Here is a 27,555-nt window from a genome sequence, read left to right as displayed (position 1 = left end):
GTTATCAAAAAACAAACATAATATATACTAAGAGGCAGATAGGAAAACAACATGAGATTAGCCTAGCACAACCGGGGTCACAACTTGTATTACTGATAATATCGCTTGACATAACCAATATATCTAAGCATAGGCACTCAACATTTAATTCTGTTTAAAAATGGATTTCGATATTTGTCTTTGCCCTGAGAAGCGTGAAATGTCCTTCCTCAAAGAGATCTCTAACAAACGTTGGTCGGTTATTCTGAGATCAGAAGATGATCTAGTCATAAATGCGACCAAAAGGATTCTGGGTGATGAGATTATACTCTCGGAACACAGAAAACGAGTTAATAGCAGCATCCCAACAGGGTTTGCAACAATACTACTCACAATGGGAGAAGAAAAAGCAGTCACAGTCACACTATGCAGGTTGATATTCAAAGAAGAGTACTTGGTTAACCTGGAAATGGCAATAAAATGTGTGGATGATAAGCTTCATATACCTTACCCGGAAGATTACACCAAAGTTGTGGAGGCCATAGATAAGGAAGAGGTGCTCAATATAGAGTTCGCAAGGCCTATTCTCACTAGCAAGGATCACAAACTTTGCCGTCAAAGACAAACAGAGATTGCAAGGAGCATTGCATTCCTTAAACAATGGCTTGGTGTTGTAAAAGAACCAAAAGGGGAATGGTGGGTGAGTTATATGGTAGAAAAGGGGTGGACCCCGTTCCAGGCTGATAATCCCAATGATATGGAGGCTGTAGAAACACAGGCCTCTGGCATGGAAGTCGTAGATGACAAGGAGGAAGAATAAGTTTTCATTACATAGTTTTGTTTGCAATTACTAATATAACTAATCTTATACACAGGGATATAGGATCTACAGCTAGTACAAGGCACATATTGAACTGTTCACAAAATACTTTGATATAGCATAGATAGCGAAGGGTAAGATACTCACTTGATGACAATTTCAAAACATATAGTTATACTAAATAAGTGAAGTTTAGAATGCGGATGTTTTTTGTATCAGGCATATACTAAAATACGGTAACAGGGAGTACTTTAGTAACTCTGGCATATTGGTTTACTTCAGCATTTATATTTAAATATATATAAGTCTTGAATATCATGGTAAGAGCATGAAGTAGAGGCTAGATAGGTTGTGTTATTATCAATCCTTTGTTGACCAGTGTTTACACCCGTAATATTATTGTAGATTGGGTAATCTTTCATAGTATAGCCAACAATTTCTAATGCTGACTTAATATGAAAGAAACCTAGGCTATAATAACAACAGGGGTAAGTATACAAAGATAATATTATCTCTTCTTCTTCTCTTTGGCACTAACACTTAACAAAGTGGTTTTGCAGAAAGATTGTTTTGAAAATCTGTTTTGTAGGATAATCAGAAGATGGCAAATATGGTAACAGTGAACTAGGAAGTTTGGCAGAAGTATATTACCTCATGGACATCATAGATGCTACCTATGAAAGGCTTTTGATCAGCCAGAATGCAGAATTTGTAAAAGATTATATGTAAATCATTAAATGTTATTAGTCACTGACTGGACCTATGGTCCCGGGCAAGGCCAAAAGTTTTCTCCTCTCCACTCTTTCGTACCGGCGCCCGCACTGAGCGGAGACTATAATACTATTTATTAATAAAATATGGCTTAGGCCTTTTACCGAGCAAAAAAAAAAAAATTATGGATATGATCTAGATATTAACATTTTGGATTGCGTCAATGATGCAAAAACAGTAAATATCCAGAATTTTTTGTTGATAAAAAGTAGAAAATGGATGCCTTCACTTTGAGATCAAATGTATTTCAACCTGGAATTTAAGACTATCAGCTTTACCAGCACATAATATAAGGACTCTCAGTAAGATGCCTTCCTTCCTGTAAACATTCTTCAAACCACCTATGGTTAACTATGGTTAGCCTGAGTTTTTTCGCCAGTGCAAATCTAGGTCCTTCAAAATCCCAGCAAACCTGTAAAACAAAGTTCGTTAGCATGGAAAAGTGTTAGCATATGCATCAAGTTCAGATATTCAGATATCTCCATAAATGTCTTACAACTTAATAAAATCCGCCAATTTCTAGTAGAATAAATATAATCAATAAATACATGTTCAGTTCCAAAAATCAACACCATACCACATGTGTGTTGCTCTTTGTGAGGCTACCAGTGTATGTTGCACCAGTTTCAATAATTAATTCAATGAGCTTGGCTTTTTCTCTCCCTCTGTAACCACTAGTTGTAGCAATTACAGTTTCCATGCCAGGAATATAACTATCCCTGTGCCCTGAAAGTTACCAAAAGTGTGAGGAACGCACAGTTTAAGGCAATATTCAAGTTCATGTGTTAAACAAGAAAAAAAAAAATTATCCATGTTAACAAATGACCAAGACAAGTCAACATCAAGTTATAATAGCAAGTAGAAGTGTAAAAGGAACTCCAAAACCTGAAAAAAGCACCTGACTGTTACGTCCTGACTTTTTACTTGTTTAGAAAATGCACTACTTTGATGGTAATTATGGTTGATTATTTTATGATTATTTAATTAAGTGTAAATGTATCTTTGAAATTAATTATTAATTATATTGCATGAAATTTAATTCGGAAATGGTGAATAATGTATGTGTTTTTTCTTCAGCTATGGTTTTATGGACTAACCTACTAATGAAGATTCGAGTGCAGCTGAGTGCAGGTACTTATTGAAGGCAAGAACACGGTTGGGGCAGAAGTGTCCTAGCCTCTCGGTATTGAATGGTTTGAGGGATCTCAATGCACACACCACATAGATGCATAAGTATAGTTAAATTAAATCGATAGTTATTTATTTTATTTGGACAAAAATGATAAAATAAATGTAAAGCATATTACATATATATATCTATATATACACATATATATACATATATATGTATATATGTATATATGTATATGTATGCATGTATATATATATGTATATATACATATATATACATATATATATAAACCTGGGGTGGCCATTTGAAATAGAAAATGCAGTTTTGATTTACCAGACTCTACCATGGAAAGAAGTCGAACTGCTTGAGATGGCATATTTCTAAACCAAACTGGTCTTCTATTTCCCACGCATGGTAGAGACACTTAGCTATGCAAGGAAATAATGGAAAACTGCTAATTTGGGCCAATGGGCAAGTCAACTGGCAAAACCAATTAGCAATTGTGCAAGGATAAAGTGCAGAGTAGTTTCATGATGATATGCACTGAAATGAGATTGATTTCATAAGAGGATAGGCAATTTGTTGTGAACCACAATTTGCAGATTTTATACTGGGCAAAAGATGTTGAATTGGCACTATAAGCCATTCCAGCACTTTGAGAACTTGCATTTGGATCATTTTCTTCTGTGGAATTGGGTTGCCCGGCGCTTGGAAGCCCAGTTTGACTCACATACTCACCCCAATTTGCTTTTGTAAGATACTTTCTGTAGTTTGCTTTGCATTTGAAAGATAAACAGCTTTTTTTAATACTAAATAACAGAGTTTTCTGAGTTTTACATTACTGCTGTTAAATGCTGTTATATATACTCATGTCTGAGATTAAATGGCTGATTGAATGAAAAATGCAGTGTTTTTGAAGCTGTTATTGCACTATCTATGAGAAGTAAAGCAAAGTTTTTTTTATAATTTAATGTAAACCAGCATCATATGCAATTATAAGTGTGTTGCATGCATAAAATGACAAAGATTGTATCTTGCTGTACCTGTTGCATAAAACCAGCATGATTACATTCCAAAACATGATAGAAAGATATTCAAATCTGAAAATGAACATGCATGAACATTTGTATTATGAAAGCAAATGTTTAGATCTCATTATTGATAGGAAATTACAAGGCACATATAGGCAAATTATGCATCAAAGAATCATGATATTATTAATGCACAAGTTATTATGCATCTTCATGAATCATCGCATGAAAGTTATACAAAGAAAATGAATACATCATAGTCATTATTGCATGTAAGAAAGGATAGAAATGCATGATGTATATCTTTATTTTCTATACATGTGTGTTTGGGTAAGCTTACCTTCTGGGTTGCAGTGTAGAATATGTATTATCAGACAATGTGATCCTCTTTTCAAGATCACCATTATATTTTTAAGTACTTTGGCCAAAATCAGGAGTTCATTGAAATAGATGAATATTGCCTAGAAAATTTATTAATAATATTCTCTGCCATATCTTGATTGTAGACATTGCATATTCATGTTAGGAATTGTGTGTGAGTATATCAAGCTTGCACCGAGATACCCTCCTATCTTTTATTTCCAAGTTGCTAGGCTCTTCATGCAAGGTTGAGTCTCCTTCGTGATAGGAAGAACTTTGGGGAAGCGTAAGGCTTCATGGTTGGGACAAAAAGTGCCTCAACCATGTTCTCATCTCTCAATTTGCTTAGGACCCTTGAGGGCTAGTGGCCACTGAAGACTTATTTATTTGCACTTATATTTATATGCATCACCTAATGAAGATTTTCTATGTGACTACATGCTATGACATCCAAAATGTATCATTGTACTTATGTATATATGTGCTTGTACCTGGATCTAGCACGTTTACATGGAAAATGTAATTTTGTCATTTGTATGTATCAATCGAATCTCATTTCATTTTGTAATATGTGTGAAATTTGAGTATTTATTTATTGGTGAAATAATTAAAGAAAATGTGAGACCCTTACACTGACTATATAAATCAAACAACAAAAGACATCACTAGAAGGGGTGAATCTAAAATGAATAAATCCTTTAACATGTCTAAAAACCAAAGAACAAATAAAAAGAACTAGTTATAATTTTTACTACTATTGAAAAAGCAAGGATAAAATGAGTTCTACTATGGTCTGCAGTTTTTTCTGATTCTATTGTGTTTGTATTAAGCTTTTGGATTTCTCAAGTCTATTTCTCTGGGTTTTCTCTATGATTCCATGTGGAGGGAATCTTCGCCTTCCACCCACCCCCTCTGGCTCACTCATTCAAGAATATGGTAACAGGATCTGGTTCTATTTAGGAAAAAGAAATTGATGCAGTTATGATAGCAGGCACTAAGAAATGTTTCTACTTCACATCGCAGGAGTCTGATCTATGGGTTCCTTGGCACCCAACTAACTATCCTTCAAAGATTTGTACTTCTTGGCTTGAAAGAATTTGAAAACTAAAGGGGAATATGAACTACATTCTTGTGCTAAGGGAGATTTTATCACCATTTTTGCTAATTAATCATATAGAAATGTTGTCTGTAGTGGAGGGCCTTATTTCTTCTCGAATACCAACCTTTCTATGAAAAATTGGCATCTGGATTTTAAGCCATCAAAGGAAATATCCAGTATGGCACCAGTTCGAATTTGCATCCATACTCTTTCACAAGAATTTTAGTCTTCTTGTATATTTGAGATGATTGCCAAATCTCCAGGGTTGGTGATTGATATTTCTAATTCATATCATGGCACACACCTCACATTTATGCAACAATATGTGTGGAGCTTTATCTCATGGCTCCCCTTTCAAAAAGCATCATCTAGAAAGCAAGTGAAGTGAAATGGATTCAAGCTCAGATTATGTAAGTTTTCCCTTCAGGACCTGTAAAAAATGGTTTGCCTGAAAAAACTTCAAGAGAAGACATCAAATATATGGAGGATTTTACTAAACCTTAAAAAAAGATAGTGCCAAGAACAAAAACCTAGGAACTGTGGGGAAAAGAGAATAGAACCATGGGTAGCCACTCAGGAAGGTGCAAAAAATTAAAATAGTTAAGAAAACTCAGTTTCAGAAAGCTAATATGGAAAGTAATGAAGGTCTGATAGGTGAATATATTTTTTCATGATCTGGAAAAGCTCCTAAAAGAGCCTATATCAGCTCAAACAACTTCTGATCATAGGGAAGGAAATAAGAGGATAGACTCTTCACAAAATCCCATCACTATGGAATTTGAATCATATAAAGTAAAGAACTAGCCCTGAGCAAAAACGCAATGGAAAACCCTCTACATGTAGATGTACAGAAAAAGAAAGGAAGATTTTGGAAGTAACAAGACAGGCAGGCCGAATAGGAATCCAGCTTTACAATTGATGGCTTTGGTGGAGGTGGCAGCAAAACATCAATTTAAATTGGACAATAAGAGATCAAAGGTTTCCCTACAAAGATCCTATCTTGGAATATTATTGGATCAAACTTACCTCCAAGAAATGGTTACTCAAAAGATTCCTGGAAAAATATAATCTGAAGATTGTTTTGATCCAAGAAACAAGAAAGATAATATTCGGGAGATTATTAATTTCTCTTTTACGGAAAATGGACAATATTTAGCAAAGTAGTTTGCAGTTAAGGGTTCTTTAGGACACCCAACAAACATTTGGAACTGAAAGGAGATAATTTTGCAAAAGATCTGTGCCTTCAACTCTTGGATGGATTGCTATGTTAGAGGTGTTTACTCAAAGTTTAATTTTCCTATCACTAATATCTATGGCCCCCAAGCTAATGAAAAAAAAGGACAGATATTGGACCCAGATTAAGGAGTTTGTGAAGTTTTGAGAAGAGTCACCATGATTGTGGCAAAAGACTTCCATACCAAAATCAATTTCTCTAAGAAAACAGGGGTTCCTAGGTTCTATTGTGATGTTTTCACACATCACCCCATTGCAAATGGTGACCCCCACTTTTTGCTTTAAGGTTGTTTTGCTTAATCGTCTTTAGCTTGGCAATAGTTTGAGTCTTTAGCCTTTGCGTATGAGAGGATTTGGTTTTGTTAGTCCGAGATGAAGTGAGTCTTAGGAGTGCAAGGTTTGTCCTTAGGGTATGACTTGTTCCCTATTGGTGCATGTTTTGCGACACACTGAACACAGAATAAAGATGCCCAAAAGACACTCTGTCCTCTCTTGAATAAAATCACCGCGTATGCTCATATTGAAAAGAAGATCATATGGTGATTCCAAGCTAAAAAGTAGGTGAAAAAGTTGCTTCCCCGATTGGTCTCAAAGTGCCAAAAATGAAAAAGCAAAAAGCAAAAAAGCAGAATTCCAAAAACAAAGGAAGTTGTCATAATTGACCTCAAGCAGTTGCGTTTTTCATCCTTGGCACTTTTGTGATGTCAAAATGTCCATTTGATCCTGATTGGTCCAATTGTGTTGAGGAGTTTTTAAAAAAACTCTTGAAAACCCCTAACTCTAGATTTGCAAAGATTGGCGACTCACAAAAAAACCCTAAAAAGCAAAAACAACTGGGAGTCCCTATTTGCAATGGGGCGATGTGTGAAAAAGGTCACAACATAATTAAGTCAAATGGTGTTGTTTGATGACTTCTATGAGTTCTAGGTCTACCTCTTTCTTGCATTTGAACATCAAACTCTTCACTATCACTTGTTGTGAGGTATCAGTCAAGGCATAATCCATTCCACTTCTCTTAGTCCTATTAATGGGCACCCAAACCCAATCACTCCCATTTCCATTCCTCACCGTCGCCACCACCATTTTCACTTCTCCTCACTGCTTCCATTTCACTCAATATCCTCTACCCACCTACCTTTCTATACTCCATCTACCCATCCTTCCACCCATCCCCATATCCTAACCCACTTCACCTGCATGACCTATTTTATATTTCTTAACTTCCATCTCACATCCTTAACCTACCCCTACCACTACCTTTACCTTTACCTCCATCACCCCTTCCATCTCATTTACCTCCCTACCTTCACCTATACCCTCACCTACCTAACCCTCTTCCCATCCTAGCATACTCACTCACTACCCTTCACCTACATTTATACTTACCTATACCTCCCTACCCTTTACCTACACTCACACCTACATCCTCTACCCTCCATCTCACACCCCTTACCCTTCTACTTCCCTTAGCCTACCCTTTCCCTTACCTACCACTCTACCTCCTACCCCTGTCCTATCCTAACCCACCTTCCATTTCCTACCATTTCCCTTAACTACCACCTTACCCCTTACACTTTTTATTACCCCTTATACCTCCCGTTCCATTTTACTCCCCATATATCTTAACTCCTTTCACCAACCCCTTTTACCTCCCACATCCTAAATCTCTTCACCCCACGTATTTCCTACCTTCATCATCCATACCCCTTATGTCTACTGTTTCCCCAAACATCCTCTCCTTCCCTTCCTCACGTGGCATTTCCCCTACCACTCTTCCTTTCACCCACACCACTTCACATTTCTTCATCCATCCTTGCCACATCACATTTTAGGCCCCACCAAAATTTTGAAATGAAAGAAAAGTTTTTTTTAAGGAATTTTAAATAAAAGGGAGAGCATCCACCTCACTCTACCACTTCATCCCTTCCACGTTATCCCCTCCATGGCACTTCTTTACCACATCACCCCATTTTCTTTGCCACAATATCCTCTTTTCTATTACACCTTTCCACTCCCTTTTCACACCCGTGGCATATTTGGGCTCCACTAAAACTTTAGGATGGAGAATATAAAGCACATTTCACCGTAAATTTAATCCAAATCTCCAAGTTCACAATGGAAGATTTGCTTCAAAGGTGGTGAAATCATTTTCTTTTGAGGACATTCACTGAGGATCGCCCAGCTAGTGCATACAGCAGCAACTGTGATATTGATCAAATTCTGATCGTTTTGAGGCAGCAATCTTGATCTTTTTCTTCAATGAATTCACTTTGGCATTATAATCATCAGAGATCAACCCAAAGGCAATCTGATCCACTCACCGATATATGATCAAGGAGATTCCATTTTGAACTCACGCTTGAAGGACAACGATATTGAGTTTTGATACTTCAACATTGATTGAAAGGGCAGTGAATTTGTCACTCTTCAGCAAGTTTGACCTCCAAGGTGGCAATATAAAGTTCAAATCTGAGACTTGAATCGTTTCAGTGGTTATCCAAAGCCAATCAAGGTGGCTTCATTGGAAATGATTTTGTGCCTTTGAAAGTGTGACATACCAGACCAGCTAGTTGACAAAGCTTTGAAGGTTTTCGATTTCACCGATCATGTTTTGGTTTGCAAAGGTCCCCTAATCTGACCTATCATGTTTGCAAAGCTGCCTAAGTTCGCTGATCAAATGGGGAGATTCAAAGACATTCAAATTAGCTGATCAAAGTGTCAAGTTGCAAAGGTGGCCTGGAAACCCGATCGAGAAATGATCAAAGTGTTTGAAGGGCAAGTTAGTGGGTAACTTCATGTTCAGCCCTATGAGAGCGAACTTCATGTGATGGCCTCCAGCAGTGAACTTCATATGCATAGAAATAGTGATTTTGAGTTGAAAGCCAACTTCATAAACTGAGCTAGATGAGCGAATTTCAAGGATCGAGCTACATCAGTGAACTTCACACCTTGACCTACATGAGCGAACTTCAAGAATGAAGCTACATGAGCGCACTTCACAAACTGAGCTAGATCGGCGAACTTCAAGAATTAGGGTACATCAGCGAACCTCAAAAATCAGTACACATCAGCGAACTTCAAAAATCAGTACACATCAGCGAACTTCAAAAATCAATGCATATGAGCGAACTTCACGATGGAAGGGAGATGAGCAAATTTCATATTCAAGCACCTATGAGCGAAATTCATGATGGAAGAGCGAAGGAGATTTGAAGGCATTTACCTTGAGTTGATTCAATTTGAAACAAACTTCATGAACTCGATGACCTGAGCGAACTTCAAGATTCAAGGGAGATGAGCGAACTTCAAGGATCAGAATAGATGAGCGAATTTGCCCAAAACAAGATACAAGGCAGCTAATAGATCATTTCCTAGAGCTAATTTGATACTTTAGCATGCCTAAAAGAGAACAATTTTGAAATCAAAATGATGAAAGGCGAGTAAGAAGTTAACTTCATGTTTGGAGCTATATGAGCGAACTTCAAGGATTAAGCCCCATGAGCGAACTTCAAAAATCCATGCATATGAGCAAACTTCATGATTAAAGGGAGATGAGCGAATTCGATGTCCAAGCACCTAAGAGTGAATGTCATGAACAAACTTCACAAATTAGCCCAGATGAACGAACTTAAAAAATTGAGGGATATGGGCGAATTTCATATTTGGAGATAGATAAGCAAACTTCAAGGATCAGCATAGATGAGTGAATTCTCTCAATAGTCTAATAGTAAGTCGGCCAGCATGAAAGGATTTACTAATTTTATTTTATTACACTAAGTCGGCCTATATGGGAAAAGACACAATCTTCCCCTAATCGCCTATAGAAGAAGCTCAAGCAATCATTTCAAACACCAATCAAATTCAACTTCTCTTTCTAATCAGCAAACTTCAGGAGCAGATTAGCGAATTTTATAAGCAAGGCAGTAAGTTCAATCATCATCTACAGCGAATTCAGTCACGCATCAACATCAAATCTGATCCGGAAGCAGCGACTCCAATCAATAGTGACAGCAAAATTTACAAAGGAAGAAGCGAATTCATCAAGGAGACAACAAATTTGCTCATACCAAGGAGCAACCTCCTCTATAGATGCTCTTGTTAAACCTGCACATCACATAAAATCACATTATTACATCAAACTGAGAAGTTATAATAGAAGGAATATCATATGTGTTTGATGCTTGCTTGTTTGTTTTGCAGGAGATGAAGAAAGAAATCAAGGAGATCGCATTGAAGTAGGATTGAAACAAATCTCTAAAGGATCAAATTTCAACATCAAGATTAAGATAGAAAGAAGATACCCTCGAGGGAACTTCATAGACAAACATAAGAAGGGGATCTCACAAGAAGCACTCACTTACATAAAGACATGATCCACAACACCAACAAAATGAACGGAAACATAAAGAAAGAGTTTCAAAAGTGTAAAGAAGCAGCTATGACATCAAGGATTCATTCCAAGGTAATATCAAGATGAGATGGCGTTTTAGTCATCATCCCAGTGAGCACTCGCCAATCAGAGAAGTTCCACATCAGCACGTCTTGATTCAATGAACTTGACTCGTCCATAAGGGCACATACTTTGAGGCACCTACCCCTATTATCTATTGGTCATGTCCAGATGATGTTATTATTTCATTGGCCAGAACTGAATTTGTTGTAACAAACCCTAATTAGGGTTTTCATTATAAAATCTCGGCCATTGATCTCAAATTGATTTGAGCCATTGAATTGTATTAAGAGCATTATAAAAGGCTCAAGTTCTTCATTTGTAAAGGTTAATAGCTAGTGAGTAGAGTAGTGAATAGTGAATAGGGCTTAGATGGTAGCTAGAATAGAAATTAGATTAAGAGAAGGCAAAGATTGTTGCCAAACCTTGTTGTAAAGAGCAATTGATTTCCTTGAAGTTATGGTGAATTTGATTTGTTACTTCAACAACTTGCATGATCTTTACTTCTCAATTTGCTTTCATGTCAATTAGATTGAATGAAGGAATTTGTTGAATGCATTTGTGTGGAATCCTTTAGTCCATACCACTAGCCTCTTGCTGATTGTAAGAGTGCCCTGTGTGGTCAACTAGAGTGATATGAGCTTAAATTCAAATCGCCATACATCCATTGTTTATGTATTAACTTGAATGGTGAGCAATGTTTGATGGTAATGATTTGAACATTTTTGAAAAGTCCTTAGAAGATTGCACTGAGCTTGTGTCAAATTGTTCAAGTTGATAGTGAGACCTCGCCCAGTTGGATTCCGTCTAATCATTCATCCATCTTCTTACATTTGAGGCCTTAGAATAGACTTTCTCAACCCTTCATCTTTTACCCTTTTTTCAAATCAAGCTAGTTTAGGATAAAACAAAGCATCACAAGATTGTAACATTAGATGATCAAGTTCCAGTGATTCAAGCATTTGACAATTCAACGTAAGTCCCTTGTGATACCAACAATCGCATCAACCAATTGTGCTTATCCACACGTCAAGACCTGACATACCAGAACCTTGGAGTTATCTCAAATGATCCTTAAGCCAATCTTCGGCATTTGAGAGACTTTGTTCAAGAGAGGATAAGATACTTTTGGGTATTTTATTTTGTGTTCGCATGTGCGTAAAAAACACATCAACAACTATTACCGTTGCCCATGATTTTTTTTGGTTAACGCACAATGCCCTCCCTATGTTAAAATTTAAAAAAAAAAATTATAAATGCAAAACAAATTGAAAAAACAAATGTAAGATGAAGAACTTACCTCTAATGTAGAAGATTTGATGCCCTAGTCTCCTCTTTCATTTGTTCTTCTCTCCTCTTTCAATTGTTGCTATTCTCTTCCTACTCTTCAACAAAAGTTTGCAAGAGTTAAAATGAGAGTTTTTTTGTTTTTAGTTGTTTTTATAGATGAATTAGTTTTAGTTTTAATTTAAAGAGGTGGAGTGCCAGGGTCCCTATGGGCCTCCCCATCCCTTTTTCTAATTTAACAAAGTCTTTTTTCTTTTTAAAAACCATGTGAAAAATTGTTGGGTCATAGGGGGCAGCTAGCCATTCTCGGGCAAAAGAGAGACACCTTTTATGCCCCCTCGCCATCTCAGGGACATCTAGTCATCTCCTAAAATCCCCTAAGCATACATAAACGTTCCCTAAAGAAGGCATGAAAAATGGATAAGGGGGGATGTTTCCTAGGTGTCCCCACATCCTCAAAATGTCTCTTGTAGAAGACGAGGCTTCCAATGTAGGAGATGCGTCCTTGAGGAGCATTGCACATACTATATTTCCTTGTAAGAGCTATGCCAAATGGTATTGACTCAAAACAGTCAAAATAACACTGATACATCCACCAAATTTCAAATGCATATATAGGATCTCATGGTTCCTATAAACTAACCAGTTTAATCCAAGCTCTTTTGGAAGAACCAAAGCATCCATTCTAAATAGACATGCAAGTTTTCTATCCTATACTACCATCAAAGATCCCACCTTGCTGATTTACTCTCATGATCTCTTTCCAATTTTCTCTCCATATCTTAGCCTCAAGAAAAGCACCCTCCCACACATAGTCATGGTTTGAAGCAAAAATATTTTTGCCTTCTCTACCTCTTCCAACATAGCTAGGGCTATCCCTTTGGCCTTCCCATTCTCAAAATTATCCAAATTCCTTCTCTAAGATTCCTTTTCTTGACCTTTGGAAATTTCACTACCTCACCATAACTGTAGAAATCAGATTTTAAAATCAAATGACCTATCATAGCATATTCTAGAGCACAATAGCCGTGTGTCCCCATTACTCTTGTAGAGACAAGTTTTATTCCCAACTAGTTTGAGTTTTACTAGACCAAAGTTTGATACTTTCAAATTAAAATTACCATCTAAAAAAATTGTAGAAGATTTAAAACCACGATAGATAATAGATAACAAAGGACTTTTCCTTACCATTCAAGTACCAGTCCTCAAGCAGAACCAGCTCCAATCTTCATTCTTGTATTCTAGTCCAATGGCTCCTTATCACGTGGAAGATAGTTGCAAGTTTCTACCAAAAAAAATCCTCATGTAATAACACTATTGGCTCCTATAGATCTAAATGTTAAATGGGCCCCACTATCCTTCATCCATAGATCCATACAAGTAAACCATGGCCCAACACATGTTTGCATTAAAGAACCCTCCAATTTATCATTTTAGCAATATAATATTTTCATCATAAAGAACATAAGTGAACTAATTGAAGGAAAAGCTCAATCCAAAGAATTATATAAAATTTACTCAAACCACCTTGATAAACATATGTTTATTAGTTTCATTCCCAAAGAATCAACTCCATACGACACCAAAATATAAAAATTTTAACATCTATAAACTTGGGATACGCCATCAAGCCCATATATTGAGTCGCGATTAATCGTGAATAATCGTGAATCGTCAGAAATGCCGATTTTTTCCCCAAAGTCGGGCCAAAAAATCGTTGACTATCAGTCAACGACTTTGGCCGACTAATTGCGGGTAGAACTCTGCAAAATCGTGTTTAAATCGTGTTTAAAAATTGCGAAATATCTGCTCGATTAAAAAATGACATAAACCCTAAAAATCACCTATGAAAATAGACCGATTCTGGGTATAGTTTGCATGGAATCAGTTAGGGTTCGAAATTTTTGTCCTTAATATTTTGCCGGACATGTTGACCTCTGCAAAACCTTAATGACTTTCTGTATTGCTGAAAATTGAAACCTTAAATATTTTTGTTTGCATTTTGAATAAGAGCCTCACCTTGTCTCGCTGTTGCCTCACCTTGTCTCGCGCTGTTTCACCTGGGAATTATAAATAAAAATTGGAAATAACGTTTCTGCAATTGATAAAGCTTGAGAAATACGAGAATAAGCTTTCCGTTGTTTCCTTATTTTTGGTAACTTTATATTATTGAGAACTTTAAATTAAAATCTGAACTCTAAATTAAAAACTATGACATCTTATTTGGGGGATTATAAATTTTATATAGGTATTTATAAAAAAAATTATAAGCGGTAATCTTTACATTCATTTATATTATTGTTTCCTATGTTTAATATATAATTAAAAATAATTTAATAATTAACATTATAAAATAATTTATAAATTAAAATTATTATACATTATATTATTGTCATTTATTAAAATATATAGAATAATTATATAATTTAATAAAATTGTAAATTAGAAATATAAATAATTTTAAAATTATAAATTATAAATTCATATCTTTATGGATCATTAATAAATGTAAATATAATAGTATTTATTTTTAATTTATAATATATATTATTTAATTTTTAATATATAATTAATATATATAAAATAATTTATAAATTAAAATTATTATATATTATATTAGTGTGTAATTTATTAAACTATATGAAATAATTATATAATTTAATAAAATTGTAAATTAGAAATATAAATAATTTAAAAACTATAAATTAAAACTTTGCATTTTTATAGACCATTAATAAATGTAAATATAATAATATTTATTTTTAATTTATAATGTATATTATTTAATTTTTAATATATAATTAATATATATAAAATAATTTGTAAATTAAAATTATTATATATTATATTAGTGTGTCATTTATTAAACTATATAGAATAAGTCCAAGGGGCTAAGCTTGGTTAAAGCATTGAGTTCTCAATGTGGAGACCCAAGTTCAACTCCCATGAGGGACACCAATGGTTGTATTTGTCTCATTGTTTAAAGTGGATTTGTGGTCTTCCAATTGTTGTTTCTAGTTTGTTGTTCATACTTAATACAAAAAAAAAAAACTATATAGAATAATTATATAATTTAATAAAATTGTAAATTAGAAATATAAATAATTTAAAAATTATAAATTCGTATCTTTATAGACCATTAATAAATGTAAATATAATAATATTTATTTTAAATTTATTATGTATATTATATCATTTTTAATATATATTTAATTTATACTATATTTAATTTTTAAAATATTTTTATTTTTATACTATATCCGATTTTTTGCCGATTTTTTCCCGATTAATTCTCGATTTTTTCAAAAAATCTTATACTTTTGTTTTGCCGATTAATTCCCCAAACGATTAATGTTTCACCATGTAGGATGTGGGTCCACGCCAAGCAACATAGTGTACCCAATAAGCCACACAAAAATAGTTTAGGTTTATTTCAAATATTTAAAACCCAGTATCATATTAAACAACATATCCCATGTTATTTATGTTAAAGGGGGCATATCATATATAATTCTTAGCAAATAGTAGGATACCACTTGTAAATCAACAAAATGACCATTTTAAAATCACAAATAGCAACACTCCATGTGTCACCACACCAAGCACCTCAACCAAGTACATACCCATGCCTCTAAATCAAAGGCCATATGATAGATAGATAGAACTTTTTAGCATCCACGAGGCTAAAAATAGCATATGGGATAACCAGCCTTGTCATTTTGCTCTTCTACATTTCAGTCTTTTCCTATTCAAGGAAATGATAAGCATCCCCATCTTTTCAATAGTCTTCTCGCTGAATAATTTATCCCAACAACCAGTTGTCATTATAATGGCATGCTTGTCTCTAGTGTCCATGAAGGCATCACAGTCCATAACAAAGTGTTTTTTTATTCCACTACCATGGTATTGCAAAAAATACACACCCTTTCTTCTCGTGCTTCTTTAGGTCTTTTCCACTTCCCCATTTCACATCAAAGTTGATGAGAGTTGATCATTGATTAAGTAATAAGAAACCTAGATCTCCACAAAATATTGGCTACTATGTATGCATTTTGTTGATGATCACACATGGGGTTGAACCATTCAAGATAATACTTTTTTTTTTCCATTGGCACTTTACCCCATATACCCTTGCAAAACTTATCTAAAACAAAAGGTTTTATCTCTTTGTTGTTTGTGGTGCAAGCATTAAAGTATATATTTTGTTTGCTCATCCATTTGTTGTTTTGTTTCATCCATGTCTTTTTTTCTTTTGCTCATCTTTTCATTAAAAACAACCTTAAGCCACCTAATAACTTCCATTTCTTCACTTCTTTTTAAATATCTTATGAGACCCGCCATAGCAATTGCTTCAATAGGAGTCACCCCCATTTCACTCAACATGATCTCATAAGGAATTGAATTTTTTTTTTTTGAACTTGCTTGTGATCAAATGCTTTTGAACTTTCTTAATTTATTTCCACTTTGTGTCTGACGTGCTACTAGCCCATAGAGCACTACAAGAAGCACTAAAAGCCCAAAAAGAGTCTGAATGGTTTTCCAATCCCATAACTCTATCTCTCTAGATCTATTTTGGAGAACATATAAAGCTTTGCAACCTCCCAAAGTTCTCTTCTTTCTACAGCCCTCCAAACTAAGCTTGTTGTTGAAGTCAACTCCACTACATTTGTACTCAATTACTACTTCAAGGGTTGTTGTAATCGAAGTATGACTTATGCTGATTCTATTTTCTATTATTGGAGAAAATCAAAATTTTGGTCTTGCTGGTATCACTTGTATCCCCACATCCCTACAAAAATGTTCAAGGGGATATAAGTGCTCTTGCAACCTGTAAGTTGATTCAGCAGTCAAAATAAGCTCATCTAAATATAAAAGAAGCTTCATCACAAATTCTCCCAAACAAACACCATCTCCCCCTTGACAATTCAACCACTCTTCAAGCTTGTCAATATATAAACCGAAGAGCGTAGGACATAGGGGGCACCCTTGCTTGACCCCAATGTCACTTCTAAAACTTTTCTAAATACCTACCAAATTTTAACTTCTCCATAAAGTCTATGGACATCCACTCTTAAATGCATAGGAATACCAAGTTCCTCCATTCTACACCACAATTTGTCCATGGGAACCATGTCAAAAGCCTTTTTGAAGTCAACAAAACAACAAAAACCATCTTCTCTTTCATCCCAAACTTTTTCAATGATGTGTCTCAAGGTGACTCCACGATCAACCATAGAGTGTCTAGGCCTAAAACATGCTTGACCTTTTGCTCACTTTTCTTTTTCTTCTACCCATTTTTTTACCCTATTTTCAACCAAACTACCAAAAAACTTCATAAAAAATGGTTGATCTTTATAGGCTATAGTTGGAAGGGTTATTAATGTCGACACTTTTAAAAAGATGTATCGCTAGGCTGGTTGTCCAATCCCTTGGAAACCCATGCAAAATGATGTAGTTGAATATTCTCATAATGTGTGGCACGAGAGTTCTCACCCCCCATTTTAGAAACTTCGCTTGAAGTTCAACCAAGTCCTTTGCTTTTCCAACCCCCTACATCTTAATGCCAGTCTCAACTTCACATGAGGTGAAAAGCTTTGTAGTGGTGTTGACCAACAGAGGGGGGTCAACCTCTAATTCCTACTCATAAAGTTAAATAAAATCAAAACACCTAAATGTGGTAACCTGGACACATCTATATTAAAAAATTAAACATTGTTAGAACCATACTATACTAGAATCTTGATCATAAGAAGGATAAATTGGAGCAAACAAAAGATTTAAAACTTGCAAGCACAACCAAATGATGCAATTGTGGGCATGAGCAAAATGCAACATTGAAATGCAACATAGAGCAATAATTAAATACCCAAAACCAAGAATTTGCGCAAAATTTTAATAGGGCCAACATTAACAACAAGGGACCATTTTAGGTACTTTCTAGTTTCTTGGGTTCAGATTTGTTCCAACATTAACAAAGGAGGTGTAATATCCCCACAATTTTTTATTTATTTTTAAACAAGATTACAATCACACCAACACCCGTTAGGGATTAGAATAAGAAAACTAAACCAACTGAAAGGAACCCTACACCTTTTGATCACCAAGAGCCCAAGCTGAGAGGGTGAGAGCATACGGTAGCAAGGGATCATTAGATGTAAACTGTTGAAAGTACTGATAACAATAATCGGTGGCAACCCAGCCCCTTCCACTTTCCAGCGGGAATATAAAACTAGAAAGCTTGGCGGTAAACCAGCCAAGGAGAACAAGAACAAAACCAAGCACGAATCAGTCTACAGCAATATTTCAGCAGGAGGACTGAACACTTACAACAAAGCTCAACTCAACCACTTATGCAGCGGGAGGACTATTACAAATAAAAATCACTCGACCGCTTATACAACGGGAGGACCATTACAAACAAAATATCACTTTACCACTTATGCAGCAGGAGGAGAGAATTACAAATATCAAATGTAGGCGGCAAGCCAACCTCTTCCACTTTTCAATAGGGTATGCTTTACAGTCCAGAAGTAGTTGATAGTACTACTATTCAACCTTACAGTATAGAGAGAAATGATTAGAATAGAAGAACAATGTGATAAAAAATGATAGCTACCTCTAAAACCAACTCAAACATTAAGCAACTATTATTGAAAGTGAATAACATGCAGACCAGCCACTACCGGAAACACCAAAATGCTCATAACTAGCACAAATCTACTCGAAATCACACCAAATCAAAAGCAAATGACTAATATAGCATAAACAACCATTTCAGAACCTCAAACCTGCAACTCCAGAGTCCGCGACCAGTTGCACGCATCCCAAGACAGCCAGGGAAGGGGCGCCCCGGCAGAAAAATCCGATCAGCAATATAAAATTCAAATCAGCAAACTATCATCTCCCCTATGGAGGACATCATTGCCCACATGATAGAGAAAATCAGATACAATACCCATATTGATACGCTCAGCAAACAAGGCGATATGATCAAAATATTGCTTCAACCACTATATGCCCAGCACACACCAAAAACACAATAGCAATCAAAAAATTGAAAATGTAATAGCAAACTCCATCACTTTGAAGCTCAATCTACTCCTCTAAATGAGAAATAGGCTCTCTCACAGCTAGGTGCTATCTCCCAAGCACAAAACTGGAACAAGCTAGGAAGCACGCAACTTCGAAGCAAAGGTCTGGCACAATTTTGGCAACACTTTGTTATGAAAATGTTCAAAGATGATAAATGAGAGACCAAGCTCTCGTATTTATAGTTTCTAAAACCCCAAATTCACCTCCAAATGGCGTCCAAATTACACTTCCTCATTTGCATTTCATTTCAAACATGACTTTGCCTTGGCGTCCTCGTTTCCTAGGCACAAAATTCGAACTTTTCATTGTCTAAACTTGTAACATAAAATAACATTATACATGAGCGTATATTACATCCCTTGGGCGCGTGAGTTAGGAGAATAAATAAATTTTGAATAAAATGCTCCTTTCATTTCCTAAATCGTCCAACAATATAATTAAATTTTAAACTTTAAAGTATTAATATTTAATTAATCACTAGCAAAACAAATATTGATCAGTACCAATTTGAGCTATGGATTGAAGTGCTGAAAACCATCACTGAGTTGGGTCTGAACTCATAACTGAATTGCTTAAAATGACACTTACTAAAAATAGTAAGTCCAGAAAATAACTCCAAAAATACTAATCTTCAAACCATGTAGCTCAGCTCGAGAAACCCAGAAAAACCCAGTAATCATGACAACTAACATCAACTTACTAAAAATCATAAGTTTTGCAAACTCCCCTAAAGTGATTGCATGTCATGCCACTACGAAGCTTACAAAAAACCCAAAAGGAACATTGATTTATTCTACCAAACTCCAATCAAAACATCCCTGAAAACTGCGAAGAATCCTCCTATAAAATAGGAAACCCTAATTCCTCATTCCAATCAGCCTACGGGTCTCCGGAATAGGCCAATGGACAACTGATTACTCCTTACTGAGAAGGGGACATTACAAGAGGCTTAGGTTTTAAGGAAAGTGGCCTCTTCAATCAAGCCTCAATGGCCAAAATGATCTTGAGGTTCCCAATGGCTAAAATTGTCTCGGGGTTCTTTACCAACAATTGACCCTCTTGGGCCAATATTCTCAACGAAAAGTATCTCCAAAGAGACAATCTGATATGCATGCTCTTCTATAATGATCTTCCTAGAGATTTGGTGACATAGGAAGGAATTGAGGCTACATGTATTTTTGCTAAAGTATGGGTTTTGGAATGTTCAAATGGTATAATAACAACATTTCAAGAATATTGTTAGCTCATGAGCAATCCTCTTAATGCAAACCCTAAGTACCAAACATTGACTACCTATCTTAAAACCAAGTGTTTAAAGGTTACAAACTATTGAGTTGAAACTTGACAATGATGAGTGTTGTGACCATTTCACACATCGCCCCATTGCAAATGGGGACCCCCACATTTTTCTGCTTTCTAGGTTAGTTGGTGTGTTTTAGCTATTAACCTTTTGCTTGAAATAATGTAGCTCTTAGGTTGTCAAGAGTTGATCGAGTTAGGTCTCTCTTTGGGTTGGAGTGAGGTCAATAGCTCTCAGGCTTAGGAGATGAACGACATATGATGGTCATTTCATTTGATCATCATCAACAGAGATAAAGACAATGAATGTAAACATGAAGATCAAAGATCGAGATGATAGATGCAAGATGAAGGCTTAATCTGCATGAGAAGGCTTTGATAATGACAAAGGACTCCTTGAGTTGGCAAGGTGAATGATACTATTCACAAAATTTGACAAGGTTGACTCATTGTCAATGACCCCCCAAAACCCCCACCTAGCCTTAGCAATCAGTCGGTGACCCCACAAAAGTCCGAACTTTTCCAATCAATGCCCCCTCCAAAGCCCGATCTCTCCCTTGCTCAGTCAGTGATCTCTCCAAAGTCTGATCTATGATGAGGATGCTTTTGCTAAGCGAGATGAAAATTTTGAGGATCAATGCTTGATGTCTGATGAAATTGAATTGATTGAGCAAGCATAGCTATCTTTGCTCACACTCAGTGAGGGGTCAAAACCTCGGCCTTGCTCAATCAATGCCCTCTCAAATCCATGACCTCCTTAAGGCACTACCAATGCATGCTAATAAATCCGCCCAAGGTTAGATGAAAATGTCTAAGGCAATGATTATGTCAAATATGAAGGAAAAGACGAGTTTAATATGTTAAGTGAGATGAATTCAATGAAAAAGAGAGATCAAGATGGATTACTAAAGAAGTTTGAAGACATGAACACAATGGGGGCTAGAAGCTTTATCAAGGGTTGAACCACTTCTTGTCAATGACCTATCAAAAGCTCAACCATTTTCGATAAGTGGGGTCTCAAAAGTCTGACCTACCACTGTCAATGCTACCTCTAAAACCCGATTAGCTTGCACTTACTATCAATGATCCATGAAATCCCTGAACTATCTCAATCAATGCCCCTCTAAATCTCCGACCTGCTCATTGGCACAGTCAATGCCCTATGAAATGTTTGACTTACCTATGCTGATTGTCAATGAGGCTACAAAAGCCCGAACTTCTTGAGGTTACTTCTAAATCCATGGCTAAGAGCAAGAATAGTGAAAAATCAGACTTGTAAAATCAAGCCAAACCTATGAGCTACCAGATCAAACATGTATTAGGCCTAAAAACGTTACAAAATCATACTCAAATTAATGAGAATTAAGTCAAAAGAAAGGAAATCAGACTTAAAATCAGATGTTTCTAGGATCAGAAAATTCATTTCCGAATTTAGGGAGAGTAGTGGGAAGCTTGATTTGTGAATTGATAGTAGTACTTTCTACAATGTTTTGATTCAAATTATGTTTGTTTCTAGGTTTGATGCACGTGGGATGAACATACAAGGGATTGTGAGAAAGTCAAGACTTCAAGCCATGGAAGGAAGATCACACTTACATGCAAGAGGGTGAATCAAGGCATGGATGACTTGCAAGTAACAAGTACAACACAAGGATAGGAATCTTTAAGGCTCGAAGAATCAAACACAAGGAACTTATCAGTGCAAGGGAAGAATCTGCCTTATGGATGATCCATCAATAACATTCAAGGAAATAGCTTCATGAAAATAGTAGAGAACTTCCATCATAGGGAAAGACAACAAAGAATAAGCATGAGATTGAAACATGCCAAGGAAGAAAATTTTCACAATCTTGAATTTCCTCCAAAAATCCAAGAGTCATTATCAATATAGCAAGAGTAATCAGAGATGGAAGCTCCAAGGTGAAGGTGATCAAGTCAGGAAGATTATACAATTAGGGAATATCTCCCACCATCATCCCATTCTTCACTGCAGGTGCTTGATAATGTTGAGTATCAAGAGTTATGCATCAATCACCTACAACTTGTGATGAGTTACAAGGTGTACAACTAGCTAGCTGAGGTTGCTCCCAATCATCACTTATCCTATCACTTCACTTCAAGTTGAGGCGTCCAAGTTCAGTGCACCTGACTCGTCCATCAAGGAGGATAACTACCACATTGACGTACAAAGTTCAAGACACCTACCCTCACCATCTATTGGTCGAATATTCAAGGAAGGGGATGTGTTCCACTCAATGTAATTTTGTCATTGGTCAAGCATTAAATGTTATGCAATGGGTGTAACAAACCCTGATTAGGGTTTCTATCTTGTAATCCTGGCCATTGATTGTCAATCAATCCCGGCCACTCCTTGTAATGAGAGCATTGTACTGTATAAGGCTCTACTTCTTCATTTGTAAAGGATAATAGTGAATAGTTGATAGATGTTAGATAGCAAGCAGTCGGGGTAAAGTAGGATAAAAGAGTTTGTTGTCAAGACATTGTTGCAAGAAGCATATACGTTTTATTGAAGATATGGTGAACTTCGTATTTTGATTCAACAATTTGCATGGTCTCTACTTCTCATTTAATTTTCATGTTGTTTAGATGAATGGAAGAACTCTGTGTATGAAAAATGATGAAATTTGTACATCCATACTACTAACACTTTGTTGATTGTAAAGTGTCTTGCGTAGTCAACTAGATCCAACTTAGCCAAGCTTAAGTTCAATTGCTACTCCTTCATTGATATGCATATTCTTGATGGTGTCTATGTTTGTGGTAGTGATTTGAACATCATACGCTTACCTTAGGAGAATGCACTAAACTTTGTGAATTTGTTGCTTTGCATGGCAAAGCAAAGTCTAGTTGAGTTTCACCAAAGATTTTCCATCGCTATTACATTCCTAGGTTTAGATTAGCTTTCTAAACCCTTCATCATTTTTCCCTTTTTCAAGTAAAGTAGAATCCCATGTTCCAATGGTATTCAAGCATTCAAGTTTCAACGTAAGTCCACCTTGTGATTCCAACAAAATAGCATCAAACACACTGAATCTATCCAAGGGCACGTCAAGACCTGACATTTGGAACCTTGGAGTCATCCCATTTGATCACGCAATTTAGCACTTGCGAGGATTTTGTTCAAGAGAGGATAGAATACTTAGTATTTTATTTTGTGTTGCATGGTGCATAAAAAACACATCAACAACAAGGCTTATAGAATATCTAGGAAATAGAACTCTCTACTAAAGCATCTTGATGTCATAAATGAAGCATGGGCATGTATCTCTTCCCTCTTGCATAGTATTAGGCCAATCCAAAGCTTGCAATAAGACTTTTTTCATGATTTCATAGTAGAAATACGCCCATACAATGAGCGAAGGATATTAAAAATCAATAGCTCCTAGTTGCGATTCTCAACCCCCTCACCCCCCTTTAGGAAAGATATAGACTTCAAAACTTTGGCTAAAGACTAATTTATTTCTTTATCTGGTTTATCAATCCAAGATCCTAATACGGGAACATCGTAAGGACTTCTTTGGTCCAAGTAGATACTCCCTATGTCCTCATTAGAAAGAGGAAGGTAATCGATTAAAACTTAATTCTTCATTGTGACTATGGTAGAGGCAAATAAGATTATTTCCTTGATAGTTTTAATCCCAAATAGACGATTTATAATCCCTTCAAATAATGTTTTAAGTTGTGGCTTTGCCCTATTGCACTCAATATTCGCCAAGAATTGTAGAATCTAGCTCTAGGTATGGTTGCATGGAAGATATGGCTAGAGAGGAATAATTATGATGATAGGAATTCTCTTATGGATCACACTAAACTCCCATATAATAGTACAGGGCAATCAACGATCTAAAGCGTTTCTTGGTTACAAGGATGACCATAAAAAAATGAGTCATTAACATCAAATCACAACAAAAGTGTTAGTGTGACAAAACATAAGACTTAAGTTAGCTAATTTTAATCTTTCAAGGGTTTGGAACCAAAGACTTTTTTCTTGCATGCTTTTTTTGCAACATAAGTGCTCTAAAAAACTTTTCTCTTGAGGAATTGAATGACCAACTTATAAATTGCCACTATTTTTGAAATTTTTGTCCATGGAGTTGCTGCAATTTGTATGCATTTATATTCGTTGTGAATGGTTGTTGTTGAGTGCTTACAGCTTAGACAAGAGGTGTGGCTTTTTAATTTGTAATGTCCATGGTTGTTGTTGAGTGCTTACAGCTTAGACAAGACATGTGGCTTGTTAATTTGTAATGTCACCTTCTCAATCCTAATCAGTTTGAGAACAATTAGGCTAATTTCTGAGTTTTCACCTAGGCTAATTGGTGAGAAAAGGAGAACTCCAACTTTCTTGGAGAGCACGGGTTTGATCAAGCTAGTGATGAAAAACCCTACAATTTTATGAAAGACTCACACATCCTTTTTCGCGTCAAGTTACTCGCTTCATAACTCATAGACGAGTTTAACCCTAACTCGTTGTGAGTTCAACACACAAAAAAGCATGTGTTTTGGGGGGAAAACGCCCATAAACAAACAAAAAAACTCTTTAAATGTAAACTCATTTGCAAGATGCATGACGAAGTTTTTTGTTTTTTTATGGCGTGAAAAAAAACACTGTGAGCATCACACGACACGAATTCTCTTCTAGCACAATTTTGCAAGGCATGGCCACGAATTTTTCAGACTTTATCCCATTTATTTCTAGCGCACAGACACACAGTTTGGCAGCTTTCTGGGCTAATCGATAAGGTTAGAAAATATTTTTACCTTAATGATCATGATTCATTTTAAGTTTCTAACAGTAAAAATTACTTTGCCTTATAATAGTAAATATTAAATTATTTTACCTTAATTTTAAGATTCAGTAAAAAATATTTTATCATAAAAACCTTCAATGTTAAAAAATTAACAGTGGCTAGTTAATTATCGTAGCAAGGTCACAAATATATTTTTTATTATAATTTTTTTATTTTATTAACCATTGTTAATTTTTAATTTTTTATTATTTTATTTCATAAATTAATAAAATTGCCTATTCTTTGAAGTTTGAACTCAGTGTATGTTCTACAAATTTGGTGTAAATGTGTGTTTTTGAATAATTTTTTTTAAAAAATGTATTTTCAAATCTTCGATAAAGTTGCTGAGTTTTTCCTGAGCTTTGGCGAGTCCCGAGTTTTTAAAAAAATTTGAGGTTGTCGAATCTGAGTTTTTCAACTATGGATCAAGCAATACTTTTGTTCATGTTCAAGTGATCTTGGTAAGCCTCGTAATGCTTTCATAATGTGATTTTGTCCTTTTAGGAGCTCTCCACACTTCTTGGAAAAACGAGCCATTTTTAGATTGTCTCCAATTTGCTACAATTCCTCATCTTAAGTCCTCAGAAACATTATGGTATGGTCAAATATTCATATTTATCTCATTTTGATGCTTTCCACAACTTGGATGAATAATTGAATTATTAATGTTATAACTTAAGTTGTCCTAAGGAAAATAAATCAAAAGGCAACTAAGATATAATTATTTAATAAAAAGTGTTCTAAGTTGTGCCTTCAAGGGGACACGAGGCACAAGGGGGACTTTGCTCACATAAAAGAATATTATTTATTTATTTTTTAAATTAGGAGGACAAAATGGAGAATAATATTTTATTTCCTCTAATGTGTTATAAAAGGTGGTTGTGAGCACATTTTTGAGATTAGACATGTTATGATATTTGCTTTTGCATATGAGAGAACCCATGTTCATCTCTAATTTTCTTGAGGACAAATGCCTTCTTAAAATACCGGTTTCAAGGACGAAAACCCCCCTAATTGATCTTGGTGGTTTTATACAAAAATCATAGCTACGTGTGCAAGTTAAGTTTCCAGTTTGTTGTTGATAATGAAAATATTCTACGTTACCCCAAGTTTCCGGGATGGGGGGACAGGGGGGGACAACAAAGGCGACGGCTATATAAAATATAGGGAAAATTTAAAATATATATGAAAATTCTAAATGTTCATATGAAAACATGGATAAAGCATGCATCTATACATTATATTCATATGAAAACATGGATATAGCATGTGTATGATACTATGAAAACATTTTAGAATGTGAACATCGAACATACAACATTATCAATAGACTCAATACTCAATATGCACTCATAATTCAGAATTTCAATTCATTCACATTGTCAATATGCATATCATAATAGATATTAAAGAAATAACATACAAAAAGCCCAAAGGCTACAATGCTGCCATATTGTTTCATTGTCAATTGCGATATGGAAATCAAAATAGTACCAAGTAAATACTAAAAAGCAAAGTATAATATTTATTATTTAATATTTTATTATTTAATTTATTTTCTATTTATAAATTTTAAAATTTATAATATGAATTAATTTAAAATTATAAATATGTGATATGAATTAATAAATTTAATGTTGCCTTTTAATTTTTGATAGAGGGCCCATGTTAGAAAAATATAGATAGTCGTATTTTGATTTCATAACTATTCAAATTCGATAATAATAAAATTCATAGTCGTTTTTTAAAAATTTTCAATATAGAGGGCCCGTGTTAGAAATATATAGATAGTCGTATTTTCAATAATTTTTAATAACTATTTTGAAAAATTTGAATTGATAGAGGGCCCATGTTAGAATTTTTTTTTTTAAATGAAAATACAACTTGTTTTTTTAAAAATATTTTTCCCTAGCCCTAGATGTGGGGGACGTCTAGCCATTCCCGAGACAGTTGGGACATCCCCAATTCGTCCCTAGGAGCTACAGACGTCCCCCACAGCTAGGGAAGTCATCCCCCCGTTTCAAGGACGTTCCCTCAAAATTCTGACAATTTGGGGACGGGGAGGGGACGACCAGGTCCCCGAAACGTCCCTGGGACTGGGACGGGGGTTTTCAGGTAGGGGACGCGTCCTCGGGTTTCGTAGGAAATATTTGATGAGTTGGTTTGCAAAGTTTGTATGATGTTGTTTATG

At 35.4% G+C, this 27,555-nt stretch overlaps 1 protein-coding gene across 7 annotated transcripts in view; it reads right to left on the bottom strand.

Annotated features, from left to right (window-relative positions):
- The window catches only part of LOC131069480 (uncharacterized), a 28,939-nt gene extending 14,602 nt beyond the window's left edge, over positions 1-14,337 (bottom strand). For 6 of the 7 annotated variants that reach the window (XM_058004948.2, XM_058004924.2, XM_058004933.2 and 3 more), the window contains exons 1-3: positions 14,182-14,337; positions 2,148-2,296; positions 1,849-1,982 (exon numbers count right to left, since the gene is read on the bottom strand). In XM_058004948.2, the coding sequence (XP_057860931.2) occupies positions 1,849-1,982; positions 2,148-2,270 (257 nt within the window). In that variant the 5' untranslated portion in view covers positions 2,271-2,296; positions 14,182-14,337. Of the gene's footprint in view, positions 1-1,848; positions 1,983-2,147; positions 2,297-13,350; positions 13,448-13,784; positions 13,926-14,181 lie in introns of all 7 variants that reach the window. The other variant, XM_058004954.2, reaches the window with a different exon arrangement.
- Positions 14,338-27,555: the final 13,218 nt, after the last annotated feature.

Source organism: Cryptomeria japonica, chromosome 6 (genome assembly GCF_030272615.1).
Source record: "Cryptomeria japonica chromosome 6, Sugi_1.0, whole genome shotgun sequence".
Taxonomy (NCBI): domain Eukaryota; kingdom Viridiplantae; phylum Streptophyta; class Pinopsida; order Cupressales; family Cupressaceae; genus Cryptomeria; species Cryptomeria japonica.
This window is presented reverse-complemented; position numbering and strand designations above follow the sequence as displayed.